This window comes from Pipistrellus kuhlii, unplaced genomic scaffold, assembly GCF_014108245.1.
Source record: "Pipistrellus kuhlii isolate mPipKuh1 unplaced genomic scaffold, mPipKuh1.p scaffold_m20_p_7, whole genome shotgun sequence".
Lineage (NCBI taxonomy): Eukaryota > Metazoa > Chordata > Mammalia > Chiroptera > Vespertilionidae > Pipistrellus > Pipistrellus kuhlii.
Genome location: NW_023425573.1, coordinates 23,034,909 through 23,050,278, shown reverse-complemented (window position 1 = coordinate 23,050,278; position 15,370 = coordinate 23,034,909). Strand labels below are relative to the sequence as shown.

Genomic DNA, 15,370 nt, shown 5'->3' with positions numbered 1-15,370 from the left:
TACAATAGTAAAACATACAGACAAAAGGCCCACATATATAAATAACTTAACATGAAATAGTTTAGCTGTAATGCAATGTTTAACAAAGTAAAAAGAATGATGCAATATGTATCAACTTCATTAACTGGATAAGTCCGATGACACAAATCAGATAACTGCTAAACACTCAGCGATGTGCAAGTGAAACCACTAACTCCAGGGAGGTTCGTTTTGTTTCTGGGCTGTATCCAATTTCATTCCAAAGAGCATCTGTTTTTACATCTTCCTGACTTTTTTGCTGTAAAGAGAAAGAGAAGAAACAAATAAGCAAAAACTGGGTGACTGGCTGGCGGGAAAGGCTTTGGTGCCTCGCAGTTGCCTCTCTTTCCCTAACCTCATGTCAGGATGCTCTGAGTCCAGATGAGTACATCAAGGTTCAGAGAGGAAGGGCCTGGACCATCATAGTTCAGTTAGTGTTGACAGAAACAAGATGTGAACACATGTCTTCAAATTCCATGTCTATGGCACTGTGATGTTAGGTGACTTCTGTCCATTGATAAAATGTGGCTTTATTATCATCAATGTAAATCAAAACCATTGTCCTCTTTCTCATTGCTTATATTTCAGTTTTTAAAAAACAAATGTAAATTATATTAATAGGAGACATTTTTTGCAACAAGAATCAAATAGCTTGTGACTATCAAATGCATAGAGCAATTTAATATGTCATGTGAAAAAATCACTAAGTTTAAAAACAATGATTTCTAAGTGGGAAAAAGTGAATTTTTGTTTTGATGGTCCACTTCAAATTTCCCTTTTAAAAACTCCATAGTGCTTAGGCTGGAAAATGCCAGCAAGCCTAGGCTCCATCACTCTGCACACTGCTCTTACCCCAGATGTTTGGAGAGAGGATACTAGATTGTGTTTCATACCTGAGGACGTGCACAACATGTTTCACCCATTTCTTCTTTGGATCTGCACACACAGCCAACCCTCTCTTTGTGTAAAGGCTGGAAAAATCAGAAAATTAGGTTTGTGTTTAAAGAGCTTTCAAATGGCTTTTTCATCAAACATGCAATGAAAATTTCATATCCCAATTGATAGTTCTATGCACTAAGCATTTCATTTATATCACAGGTGAAAAAAAATGCAAAAAACAAAAACAAAAAGAAGAATCATATTATCTCAATAAAGCTTGATGCAAGAAATAAAAGGGATGCTTCCTGACTTTCTCTGCAATTTAACAAATGGCTGCTCAATGGCAGAAAATAAAGTCCCAGAATATATATATATATATATATATATATATATATTATATATATATATATATATTATATATATATATATATATATAATCAGTAACAAAGTATAATATCTGATCTAAATCAAGACTATTATATGTGACAGTATAATTACTCTGAGTTTTTACTTATAGCCTCAATCATTTTCTGGTAGAAGATTATCATTTTAAAGTCTAGTCTATGTTTTCTATATTTTCTGGAACGATCACATTAGTAGCCCATTATTTTATCTAGAAAATGCTTCTTTTTTTAAAAGCAAAATCTTTGCCTTAGTCCAGTCTTATTTAAAGTGAACTTAGAGTCAAGTCTCCTTTCGTCACCATGGAAGAAGACTTGACTCGGGGTGGTAAACACACAATGCACTATACAGTCGATATACTGTAGAATTGTACACATGAAGCCTATATAATTTTTTTTAACCAAAGGCAACCCAATAAATTTAATAAAATTAAATATCTATAAAAAGTGAGCTTTGAAATAGACATGCACTACTAACACATACCTTTGCTACATCTTATATTTCTAAATGAAACTCAAAAAAAGGCAAAAACTTTTATGCCTGAAATTTCCATGTATTCTGACACAATTGAGTTAAAAGCAGTTAATAACTTACATGATTGCATTGATGTCACAAGCATCGTTGGCCAGTTGCTGTTCGAAGCCCTTGATAAGTCTGCTAGGAATGACTTGTTCTGTATATTGAAGGCAGCAATCGAAGGCGCTTGCTGCTAAAAAGAAATGAATGGTATTGAGTCCACATGAATAAACTATTCTGTGATATTATGAAACTACTTGTAGCTATGGGAAAGCCTAGAATCTGATCTATGTGGTAAACTATTTAAAGGAAGAGTTTCAGTGTCTTTGAGACTGATTTTAGCATAGTTTTCAGTTCTCAAAAAAACATAGTTTGTGTGCTGGGAAATTTTGGTTCAATAATATAGTTTAGAAGCACATGACTTCTCATAAAAGGACAATCTTTAATAAGAAACACAAACTGGCTCTCTTATTTCAATCCACTATAATTGCTCAAGAATATGAGTAACTCTTACATGAAAAATTCATAGATAATCTTTTAAATTGGCAGATTTCCATCTATCATCTGGCTGCTGAGTACTGAGAGGAATGAAAAGACTTTACAAATGAAAATGCGATTCATAAAAGCTGCTTTTATATGAGCTATAAATAAAGCATTTTTGAAATTATAAGAGTTCATAGAAATTTTTCATTTTGTTCATTTTTAGGAATGCACATATTGCTAAAAAGTGATGCTCTCTTACAACAACAAAGCAATACTTGGGCACTCCTCCAGTTGAATTATAACCTGTTGTAAGATAGGGGATAAATGTTATCACAAAGTTGGCAAGTGATGTCCCTGAGGTCTTGCAAGCATGAAGAACTCAAGTGCCATAATCCACCCCTAAATAATGAGTTTTGAGTTTTGCTGAAACTATTTAGTTGGGAGATGAGAAAGTTGGGGGGTTGGGAGCGTTCCTTCCATTTCAGAATGACCCCATTCACTGGTAATGCTACTCAATTTACATCATCTCAGAAATAGCAGTTTGGCAGTATTCCGGAGCTTAAGGGTCTCTGTGAGCCCCACGCCCCCACCCCAATCTGCTGTGACTGACAGCAGAGAAGAAAGCCTGGTCCGCAGCAGGAACCTCTCCCTCCTTCATTCACCAATGAGCTGACAACTCCCATGACTCCCTTTTGAAAACTTTCTAACAGGCTTCTATCCTCTGAGGACCCCCCGCCCCCCAGATGAGTTCAAGGCTTAGAGGAAAATGAAAATACTAGATCTTCCTGCCCTGTGAGCAGAAAGAATGACACCTACCTTCTGTCTTGCTGCAGACGTGGAACAGCAGCACTGACATGAAAGCAGCCAGGAGCAAATTCTTCCTAGAGCCCGTCATTTTCAGCTCGAAGAATAGAAGTGCTCAGTGCTGGGTACCCAGTTCCCTCAGGTGGTGCTCTGATAGCAGCCTGGGACTCAGATGGCACTACTTATAGCAAATATTGGGAATGTACACAAAAGGCGTGTTCTCCCATGGGGTTTTCCCCATTGACGGACCTGCCCCATCATGTTGTCACACACACACACACACACACACACACACACACACACACACACGGAAAAACTTCCTGCCTGGGAAGGTATGAAGGTCAGTGTTTGGGTGGAGGGGGGGAGTGGGGGAAAAGGGAAAATCCTGTTATATCCTTTGAAGATTCCCATCTAGTTTTAACTTAATCTCTTGTCTCAGAGAAAAGAGGATAAGAGTTAACAATAATACAAATACAGGAACATTCCAGAACTCCTATTGTTATATTCTATTTGCTTTTCAAAGCCAATCAGAGAGGGGGAGGATGGAGTAGGATTCCAGGCATACTCAGAAACCATTCACAATTGCAAAGCTGGAACTCAGCTGTCACCAAAAACCTTGAATTTCTAGGCTACCTTTCAGAGCAGGTAATATAACAATGCTGTAGTAGTTCCCCAATTTTTGTGGGAAATACTAACCCTTAATTAAGACTCAACTTGATTTTGTGACAACTCTTCTAAGAATCTACTACATTTACATAACTCTAATCAATATTTCAGCTCAGAAAGTAATTCCTACCAACCCTAAATTCTTCATACAAAGGTAGTTACATAATTTAATCCCAAATTCAGAAAGATTGGAAAAGAAGAAGACTATCAGCAATGGTTAATCAACAAAAGAAATGTCAAATAGTAGTGACAATGATAACAATGGTAATATGCATTCCTAACCTATGATGGTATAATAAAAATGTGTCAAAGAAGAAAGAAAGAAAGGAGAAAATACCTTGAGAGGAATGAAAATAAAAAATGCAAAATACTCAAAACGTATATAATTCGGCAAAATCACTGCTCAGAGGGACACTTATAGCTGGAATAAAGAAAATAGGGAATAGCAAAGTAATAGAGGAAATCAGTGGAAACTTTGGTTCTTTGAAAAAATCAACAAAATTAATAAGCATAAACTGGACTAATCAAGAAACTAAAGGGGGAGGGACAGAAGAATGGAGAAAAGACAAATTGCTGAACTTGGGAATGAGAAAGGGATACAATGAAAAACACAATAAAAAAAATACACACAATGAGATATCACTTCACACCCACAAGAACAGCCATAATAAAAAAGACAGATAATAAATGTTGGCAATGATGTGGAGAAACTGAACCCTCATATACTGTTGATGATGAAATATGATGAAGTCACTTTGAAAAACAGTTTGACAGTTTCTCAAATGGTTAATCATAGAACTGCCACATGGCTGAGCAATTCTACTCCTAAATCTACAGCCAAAAGAAATGATAATGTATGTCCACAAAAAAACTTGTATATGAATGTCTGTGGCAAAATTATTCATAATAACCAAAAAGTGGAAATAATCCATGTATCATAAACTAATGAATCTATAATAATAAAAGCATAATATTAGACTGGACATCCTTCTGGATGACCTTCTGGATGAAGCCGGGGCTGTGAGAGAAGCCCAGGTCCCAGGTGCTGGAGGGAAGCCAGTGCCGGCATCTAGGGGAAGGAAGACCTACTCTTACATGAATTTTGTGTATCAGGCCTCTAGTAGATAAATAAAATGTGGTATATTCATACAATGAAATCATATTTGGCAATAACCATGAAGTTTTAATGGATACTACAATAAGAATGAACCTTGAAAACATTATATTTAAGCAGAAAGAACAAGCCCAAAAGGCCACATGCTATATGATTTCATTTATAAAAATGTTCAAAATTGACAACCCTATAGAGACAGGAAGTAGAATAGTGATTATCTAGGACTATTGGGGAGTTAGAGTAAAGGGAGGGGTATGGAAAGTGACAGCTGATGGCTATGTGGTTTCTATTTTATTTATTTTTTCTAAAAATAAATAGTGATGGTGTTTGCATAACCTATGAATATACTAAAACACATTGAGTTGTGCACTTTAAAAGGGTGAATTTCATGGAATACGAGATATAACTCAATAAAGGTCATAACAATAAAAATAAAAAAATCTCCTACATCTACCTCTCACTTCAGCCCACGGATCCTCTTTCTTCCTTCACAACTACTCTTGGTTTCTTGCATTCCTACTCATTTCTTGTTCCTCCATTCCTGTTGTCGCTCCTCTTATGCTCCCTCTCTGTCATCTTTTGATCACATTTCTCTCTTCCCCTCTCTTTAACAACTGTAAAAGAGAACTGACATTTTTAATATTAATTGCAATTGTATTTGCCAATGCTTAGTTTGAGAGTTGTGTCATCTTAAAATTATAACTTAAAATTTTTTTAAATGTGGGTCTTTAATTGATTTTTGGGGTCAATGTACATACTAATGAGAAGGTTAACATAGAACATTATTTTAAACCAAATTTATTAGAAGGCTATTTAGCACACAGACTTTATTTTCTAGCCATTCTTTTCAAATCTTAGTCCCTGAGTCCTAATTCCTACCGCAATAGAGTCACTGTTTCTTAATTTTTTTTTCACAATTATTCTTAAGTGAAAGGTACTCCGTAGTATATACCAATGGATAGAACATGGTGACTGAATTCAAGAAGACATTTAATTAAAGCGTTAAAACACACACAAGTAACTAAAAAACAAGGCACTATGGGGTGACATATTCATATTATATAAAATGTTTTCAGAGAAATTGTTCACAAAATGTGATCATTTGAAAGTGACTTAACTCCCCTTTTATATCTATGACAGATGAACATAAGCTCTGTTTGGCTAAGAGAGTTCCATCTTTCTATTCTTTCTGATAGGGGTCCCATTAAAAGCTTTGAAAAATGGTAGGAGTTCCAGCATTTATTGAGCACCGACTAGGTGACAGATATTTCAGAAGAAACGTGCTAGGAAAGCAAGGAGGCCTGATATTTGAGTTCTATGGGGAAGATAGAGGCAAAGAACCAGACAGCCCTGAGCTTTGTGGCTTCCTTACCTGTAGGTCCTGACCTCAGCTGAGTTTCAGGGACAAATGTGGTCCTTAGAACGGTTTTTTAATACCTACTAACTATAGAATGTCTAAGCTAGAGAAGCATGGAGACCATCAAGCTCAATACTTTATAAAGGTGAGGACACCAAAGCAAGAAAGATGCTTGCTTTTGTCAGTGTCAAACCACGAGGGCCGGAGATGAATCTAGAAATCGGGTCCTCTTCCCTAAGTCAGTGGATTCTTCCTCATTTCCTCCTCCAGGGTTTACTTTCTGATTATCACGTGGATGTTTTTGTAAAACATTAGCCAACACTTCCATTTCTTTCAGGTGATAATATAAATTATACTTTCCATGTGGGCTTACTCATATACACCAAATACTGAGATTATTAAAAATAAAAATAACCAACCACAACTTCAATGGAACAATACACGTTCCCACAATAACTGATTAAAACAAATCAAGCATCTTGTTCCTTGGCATCCTAGTTTGGGTCCCTTGAAAGCAGAACTTGAGGAGCCAGTAATTTATCTGTGATATAATCTCAGGAACCAAGAGAGAGGCAGGGAGGTGAAGAGGGGACAAGCCTTCAAGGTCATTCTGAGGGCACTGGGGAACTTATTCGACTAGTACCTCCTGAGAAACAAACTGCTGCCTTCCAGAATTATTTTCCTGAACAATAGCGGGTGAAGTATTTTTTAGCTGGTTCACATCCCTCATTATTTGGGGATTTTCACCAGAAGCATTAATCCACCACCACCCTACCCCATCCCACCCCCAGCCCAGGGTTTGAAGCTGTGCTTGAGGTGGGGAGATTGGTTTCAGCCTTCTCCCTCTGAGAAGGTCTTAGGGCAGAAAGACAAGCAAAGCATGCTCAAGGTGAGTTGTTGTCAGTGTGATGTGGTCTAAACTCATGACACTAGAGCTAGGGCTGAAATCAAAGGTAGACTGGGGCAGGGGGCGGGGGGGGGTCCTTTAAAAAGCTCTTTTAGAAACATCGATGTTTAGGTAGCCAATTGTGAAGAAAATAACTGTTGTGTCTGCTAAGGCCAGATGATTCCTCCAGACCCCAGAGGACAGCTTGGTTTAGCATTCAGTGTCTCCAGAATATACTGCATAGCCACAAGCCACGTGTCCCGTTTATCCCTAGACAAAGAGCTCTGGCCCATAAATTCATTACGTTGCAAGGCTGTGTAGTCATACTGAGAAATACTTATGTATCAGATACAGAAAAAGTAAGACCTAATCGTCCTGAGGTTCTCAAAGAGGCCTGAAAAAATCATCATTGCTACCCAAGAGACATTCAAGAGAGGAGTGGCCAAAGAATGTCCCTCCAGGGTGCGGTGACAGCCAGAGCCAAGATACCGGGACTCAGTGAAGCTTCATGAAGGAAAAACACCGTGATAAAGAAGTTTCCACCTGCAGCTTCAGGTCCAACATTAAATTCAACCTATTTGTCATATATGATTATTCTAAAACTTCTTAAAGATATCAGTTTTCCAAAAAAATAGGATGCTTCCCTATAAGCCACTGACAGACTCATGCATAACTTGCTCTTTTTCAAGAACCAAAGAGATGCCTCTGAGAAACTGTTAAAACAATCATTGCCGGTAAAGTAAAACCAGAAGCCAGCTCCGTTTTACATTTCTATAGGGTTGTTGTTGAAACCAAAGTCAAAGACCCCGATCACCAGTCCACTGACTGACAGCAAGTGTTATTATCTCAGGAGTAGAGCCTTGAGAGTTGCCAAGTCAATTTTTGAGTGAGCATTCTTTGCAGACACCTGAACTAATGACCCAAAAAGTGGTGTAGCTCTATATGTGAGAACCATGTGATCATTTTTTGACTCTGTGAGCGACCATCCAGTTCAGATTTCATTTCTCTGTAGAAAGAAGAATTGATATAAAATTCTCCTAACTCCTCCCTGCATTGTTTATCCTGACCTGGAGGTTTTTTGGTTGCCTCTGTGTTTCCCACCTTCTCTTTTTCCTGGAGTCTCATAAAGGGAATCTCTGTTAATGACATGCAGGAGAAATTCACCAAGTCACACCAGTAACAAGCTGATGCAAACAATGACAAAGTTCCCAGTGCATGGCCATAAAACATCATCTTCCCCAAAGCCATCAGGTGAGAAGATAGTGCAACAAGGCTGATGAACAAAGAAGACAAGACAGTGGTCCTTCCCTGCTCTAAAGAGCAGAACTGCCTTTAATGTGCCAACATTTACCCAGTGGTGGGTCATTCAGATGCACACGTTTGGATTTGTCTGTAACCACCTTCATTGCCATGGGGTCTTCTTTCTTACTCTTCTAGACACACCCCGAATGAGCTGGTTTCCCACCGAGGAGTTCAGCACTTTGCTCATGTCCAGTCTTCAATGATTTTATTAATGTGTTCATTCCTTGCCTGACTCTTCATATTGGCCAAAGGGCTGCTGAAAACTCTGTGTTCTCTTTCCATCTAAGTCCCCATTACATTACCATCTTGGATTACATATTTGAAAATGGTAGGTTGAGGGGTTCCATTCAGCAGGATAATTCCAGAGAGACCACAGGGTCCTCCTATGCAGCCAGGATATCTAAGAATAAGGATTTGTCTCAAGATAGGATAGATAGCAGGTTTCACCATCTCACTAACATCCTTCAAAATCTCCTTCTCAAGAGTTCTGACCACCTAGGATGTCACTCGTTCCCTCCACTTGACAGCAAATATTATGAAAACTTAACACAGGTCAAATAGACCACATTGCACAGTCTCCGGAGGGCCCATCAGATGAAACTTTGGTGTTTATTTTTGACATTGGAAAAACAAAAGCATTCTTTGCAGACATCTAGAAAACACTTTTTCTCCACGGTGCTGCCAAGGGGTGAAATGAATCTTTCCGATAGAATTCTCAGGGGGATTCTGATTTATGAAGTTGCTAGGGTTACTTCTTTCCTTCTGTGGAGAACCATCTCTGCTTAGTCTTGGGTTATAAAACATACACATGTATTCATGCATACACACAATGTACACACACACAAATACACGCGTAAGCCCAAGAAATGGAATTTTAGGGTCAAAAAATGAGTACATACTCAATCATTTTTGAGGCTGCAAATTTATCTAACAGAACACTACCATTGGGTAGACCCAATTCCCTGTACATTTCACAACATCCAGAAATAGATGCACTACGGGTTTTGTGAAAGCAACTACATCTTATTCTATATTAAATAAATGCCTGAATGTTATCAGTTACTGTGATATGTGCTAACCTCTACCTCATTGACTGCTGGGAACTTTTTATTATATTTTTTCCTGGCACAAACAGAACATTGTCTATGACATGTACATGCTGCACCCTGAACTCATAAAGCACATGTTTGGCCAGGGAAATCGAAGAACCGGAAGAATAGAACCAATGGGAAGGTAGAGGGCAGCCCCTATCACTCCCGTACTTTCCAAGGAGCCTCTGGATTCTGAGTGTATTTATTTAATAGATAAAAGGTTTTAAATATGTAACTGAGTTAGTGCTCTGGTGATGAAATCTGGGTAGCTCCCTATTGTAAATGTGAAAATTCCCCTGCGTGCTTTCTCAAAGCTGACACACAGAAGCCATCTGTAATAACCTGACGAGGCAGAAAACACTTGCAAAGGAATGTTGCTCCGTCAGGGACCCAGGCCACGTGTTCCTCCAGAGCTCTTAGCTTTGCCTCAGAGCTGGCACTTTCCATGAGGTCCTTACGAAGGGCATCAGTTCACTGGCTGTGTTCCAAGTTCTAATATGCGGTGTTTAAATACATCAATGTTGTGTAAGCTCATTATGCTTCTGTAGAGAAAGAGCCAGCTGTCCAGTGGTTGTACGTTTCTAGGCTTACTCGAGGAAACACTAAGACTGATTGGTCACGTATTTAAGGCAATCACATCTACTGAGAATGTAATCAGAAATGTTTTCAAAAATTACACACAAAACTTCTTTGCAGCACTACGTGGAATAGAAAATAAAATGATAATACCCAAATGCTTAATAATAGTTTGTGATTAAAATAATTATGGGATGCTTTAATCATGAAAAAAAATAATTATGGGACATAGGATTGAATAATATGTTGCCATTTAAATAATTTTGAAGCATTTTAGGCAAAGGGAAAAATACTAGTGACATAATGATAGTGAGAGCAATAGGATGCAAAATTGTAAATAACATGCTAATCCATTATGGAAAATTCTGTGTGTTTATACTAACACATGACAAAAACACTAAGACCTTAAGGAAATTCACCAGAGTAGAGAAAGAAATGATCTCCAGTAGTTAGAGTCTCTTTCTCCTTTTCATATTGTTTTACGTTTATCATTTTTTTTAAACAAACACATTTTGCTATTAAAATTAAAAAAGAATAATCTATTTTCAAGACTACATTTTAAAAAGAGCCACATTTCCTCGTATACGCAGTAATGAACTTAAAATATGACTTTAAAGAGGGACTTTTATTGATAATTTTAATATCTTCTAGTAAAAAAAACTGCCACTGCAGGAAAAAGAATAATCTTGTTTCTTGGAATACCTCATACCAGGTTTTCATGAAAATATTACAGTAAGCCTTGAAAATTTTTCATGGTCCTCCTAAATTTATTGATAGCCCCAGAAGAGACATAAATATTGCGGAGAACATCAATAATATATTTTGTGTTCGAATTTGCAGGATAAAATAGGTAAACACTAACTGAAAATGGCTATTTAATAGAACTTTTTCAAATTCTAATAGTGAAGTCACTTTATTAGATTAGGAAAATATGTTCATGAAATAGTTTTAGAAAAACAGGTTACTCTGATAATGAGAACTAAAGCATGACTAATTAGCCACACCAATAACTTGCTGTGTGATGTGTCAAGCCATTGATTTCTCTGAGCCTCAACGTCTCCGTGAGAAAATGAGCCGTGTGCAGATACCTACCTGCTCTCTCATTTCCCTTTCAGAAGCAATATACTATTTAGTGATATAAAGAACTTGTTAATAGATCTTATTAATTAGCAGTTTCATGTCTATCAAAAATAAGAAATTGATATTAACTCTTATCATATTAATAGTTTTATGAATATTTTGTGGTGAGAACATTTACAAATTTAGTCTTTTATCAACTTCGACACTGACTATTCTCACAGTACTGCGCATTAGAGCTCTAGAACATATTGACCTTCTAACTACAAGTCTGTGTACCCTTTGACCTACATCTCCCCGAGTTCCCTATCTCCCAGTGTCTGGTAACTACCATTCTACTCTCTGTTTCTGCCAGTTCAGTGTAGCCTTATGATTTTTAACCAGTTCAGAATAATCCTGTTTAACCAGTAGGCTCGTAAAACTTCCTCTTATTTCACCATGGCCTGACCCTAAGCAAGCATCCATTTTGTATCTTGTTGTTTTTCTGTGTTACAACACGCCATACTAATCATTCTTCCTATCATGGAAGAACTTGGGCAAGATACCTGGACACTTACAGCTATGTACATTACCATTATGGCATATCTCTTCAGAGCTGCCAGGTGCCCAGTGGGAGCAAAGCCAAAGGTAGAACCAGATAAGCAACTGAATGCTCCTCCATGCCCTCAAGCTCAAGCCAAGAGCTACCCATCTGCTTGGTGTATTTATCAGTTCAGGAAAGTTAAATAAGTCATTGGTTCCATTCAAAAGATGTTTAGGTTGCTACTACAGCTAGGAGGAGTGATATGGTAGCTTTGGGCTCATTACGAGTGGATTCATTGATTTGCTGACCTTAATCCAAGCCCTTCATATGTAAGGGTCTTGGGTGAGTGATCGCAGATGGGGTGTGGTCTGTACTGGATTAACAATAAGTACAGCTTCTCCAGAACAAACCAAAAAATGTTTATGAAGCTCAACTCAAAGGATACACCCACCATGACAATTGAGCTTAAGCATCTTCTTTCCAAAGTACCTCCACTCTCTGAGGACTGCTGTATTCTCTCAGTGAAGAATGACAAGTGAAAACTCTCATATTTGCAAACTTCTGTGTCATGTAAACTGTTTTCTAGAAATTTTTCTCCCGGAAGTTAGTCAAAGGAAGTGAATGATTTTTGCCCAAGCTAAAGGTAGGACCATTAGGGAAATAAAAAGTTAAGAAAAGCTAGAATATAATTTTAAGAAATTGTCTATCTCACCATGAAAGTCACTGGAGATTTCTCCACCTAAAACTATTTGTTACTAATTAATAAAGATTCCTAATTACTTCTAGAATGATGATCATCATAACAAGAATAAGTAGCTCAAAACACCATATTCCCTTAGTAGCAAATGGAACACTTTCATTTGAGTCTCTTTCATTTCTCTTTCTCTCAATTTGTCTTATTTTAATAATGTGTCGGCTTTCTTTGGGGATTTAAGGTTATTTTGTCTCTCCTTTTCTTCCTTTCTCACCATCCCAATGTATTTTTTCCTCACTTTCGGCTTCTCTGTTTACCTTCTTTACTGTCTGTACCAAATAATGCTATCAAGAGTAGAATTTACTTACACAACTTTAGAAAATATATTGGCCCTTTTACTTATTGATACAAATGTAACCATTTACTTTCCACCTCTGACCTAATAGAAGACATAATAGCTTATTCTTTCACAGACTTTTGGGAGTTTGGAAAAAGTTAGTAGGATGGACACATAATTTTAGCCATTTCAAATAAGAAAGCTTTTATTTTAAAGTGAATGCAACTTCCCTGGCTGGATGGCTCAGTTGGTTGGAGTGTCATCCCATACACCAGAAAGTTACAGGTTCGATTCCCAGTCAGGGCCCTTATGAGAAGCAACCAATCAATGTTTCTCTCTCATGTCCATTTTTTCTCTCTCTCTCTGACTCTCTCTCTTTCTCACTTTATCTCTCTCATCAATTTTTAAAAAGAGAGAAAATCCTCAAATGAGGATTTAAAAATATAAAAATAAATAAAAACTAAAGTGAAGACAACTAAGAAAGTAACTGAGGCATGATTTTCTTTATTCTTTCAACTCCAAGGACATCAGACCCTTGTTGAATGTCACAATAAGTCAGAGAATGTAGAGAATGATTTTGAATACCTTAAAAGCTAAAGCAAATGAGAGATTTCATTAGAGGAGAAGCTGGAGGGAAGAAATCTGAATATTCTTCCTATAATTTTAAGCAATTAAATTCATTGGAAAGATTGAAAAAACTCATCTTTTAGGAATTTCAATCATGCCAACATATATTAATAAAAAATTAACACTGGTAAAAATGGCCACATTACTCTGTAGCAAGGCAAAGAAGAAGCCTTTTAGAGATGCATGTGAACACACATGAGTATTCCCTAGACGTCTGCCATGTATTCAGGTCGACTGGGGGAAACAGCACTGGACCAGATGGCAGAGGACTGAGTTCCAGTGTCACCTGTGTCACACATAAGCCATGTGGTCCTGGCCAAGCCACTCCAGTTCTGCATCTAAAGTGCAAATAAAATACACATCCATGTATCACTGCCAGGTCTGCTGAGGCAATTGAAGTGAAAGAACTTTGTTCCACATAAAGAGTGAATCAAACGCAAGCTATTATTATTGATACTAGAGGCCCAGTGCATGAAAATTCATGCTCTCAGGGGAGAGGGGGTCTCTTAGCCCAGCCTGTATATTCTCACAATCTAGAACCTGTCAGGTAGGGTCCAGTCCCATTGCAGCATGACTCTGGTTTCCCGGACCTTCGAGCCAGGAGATGGGGGTGGGGGAGGGGAGAAACCAAGAGGCCAGACTGATCGCACCATGGATTCATTCCTACAGCTCTCTCCTACCACATGCTGCAGGCCACCGTAGGCCTCTGGGACCCAGGACTGACACCCAGCATGGGCTAGAGTTTGGTCCTGGTGTTCAGCCGTCCATCCGGACATTTAGGTCATGATGGGCCCTGGCTCTTTATCTATTAGGATTGTTTCCACCACACTAAGTAAAGGGGTCAAGGGAAAAGATGGTCTTGGTGATTGAGCTCATAATTTAGTTAGAAAGATAAAACATAAATCAATGAAAAAGTATGAATAGCAAGCACTTATGTAGCAACTTATTGAGGCACTTTTATAAGTACTTCATATATATTAATTTAGTTAATCATTACAATAACATTATAAGATTGGTGCCATATAATATGCTAGTATTATTTATATTTAACAAGTGAGGAATCTGCAACAGAGAAATAGGAAGTAACTTGGCCTAGAGTCACAGGTGGTAAGTGACAGAAGTGAGATTTGAACCCAGCAGTAGAGGGCAAAACAAGAGGGGTAGGAGGGGAGGAAGAGCAGGAAAAGGGAAGAGAAAAAGAAAAGGGAAAAGAGAGAAGAAAACAAGGTTCTAAATGTGTTTCAGATTTTATGTTATTAAAGGAGACTTATTATTTAGGAAACCAACAACCTATCAGAAGCCCACTCTGATGAGCACTCTCGGGGAAACAAAGATATTTAAGAACTAATCTCTTGTCAAGAATTTAGTGATACATGAAATCATTAAAAATATGATGGCAGGATGTGGAAATCTAATGTGTGACACTTTTCACAAATGGAGAAGTGACATTGTTCACTTTTTCTCTCACTAGTATTTCAAAATTTTGGCTGAGGCATTAACAGGAGTTAGTGTTTCCTTGACTAAGAGAGAAAATATATACTCAGAATAGGGGAAAGGGCTAAAAATAAATAAAACACTCTCAATGTTGGTACAAAAGACTTCAGAAGTTCCCCTATGTGGAAGACCACCTTCTGGCATCTGTAAAAATTTCTTGTGTAAAATAAAACCAAAAAAAAAGCAGGCCTCACCCCACTCCTATCCTGTCATTGCAGTAGGGTGTGCAATCCACCCACGGTGTGCATGACACCCTCTGACAGAATTTTCCCCAGCACGTGTGCCATTCCGCCAGAAGGTCTGGCAAGGACTCCTCCACTAGCTTCCTCCTTGGCTCCCCCTGCAGTTTCAAGACTGCTGATCTTTTTGGTCTTGCCTTTCTTGTGACCTATTTAGCATTTCCTGTAGTCCAGGAAGAGACTTGATTTATGGAGTAGAAAGTACCTGTCAGCCTCCAGTCACTGCCAGAACTTTAGCACTTGAACTGAATCAGGCTGCAGGAATGACTAAAAGCAGCTGAGCAG

The 15,370-nt window shown here is 38.0% G+C and overlaps 1 protein-coding gene across 2 annotated transcripts; it reads right to left on the bottom strand.

Annotated features, from left to right (window-relative positions):
• Positions 1-217: 217 nt before the first annotated feature.
• On the bottom strand, positions 218-3,278 carry CCL20 (C-C motif chemokine ligand 20). 2 transcript variants are annotated; one of them, XM_036421055.2, is made up of 4 exons: positions 3,115-3,278; positions 1,894-2,008; positions 912-989; positions 218-277 (listed from the first exon to the last, which is right to left on the bottom strand). In XM_036421055.2, the coding sequence occupies exons 1-4, from the start codon at positions 3,191-3,193 to the stop codon at positions 256-258; spliced, it is 294 nt and encodes a 97-aa protein (XP_036276948.1). In that variant the 5' UTR covers positions 3,194-3,278; the 3' UTR covers positions 218-255. The 2 variants fall into 2 exon arrangements, with proteins under 2 accessions (XP_036276948.1, XP_036276949.1); XM_036421056.2 differs by having other exon boundaries at positions 1,894-2,005; positions 3,115-3,277.
• Positions 3,279-15,370: the final 12,092 nt, after the last annotated feature.

Bases quoted from the DNA above. Each gene is read 5' to 3' on its own strand.
- CCL20 (XM_036421055.2), bottom strand. From the start codon at position 3,193: ATGACGGGCTCTAGGAAGAATTTGCTCCTGGCTGCTTTCATGTCAGTG. The intron at 2,009-3,114 runs GTAGGTGTCATT...ATTTCTTTTTAG, and splicing joins CGTCTGCAGCAAGACAGAAG to CAGCAAGCGCCTTCGATTGC. The intron at 990-1,893 runs GTAAGTTATTAA...TGATTTTTCCAG, and splicing joins TGTGACATCAATGCAATCAT to CCTTTACACAAAGAGAGGGT.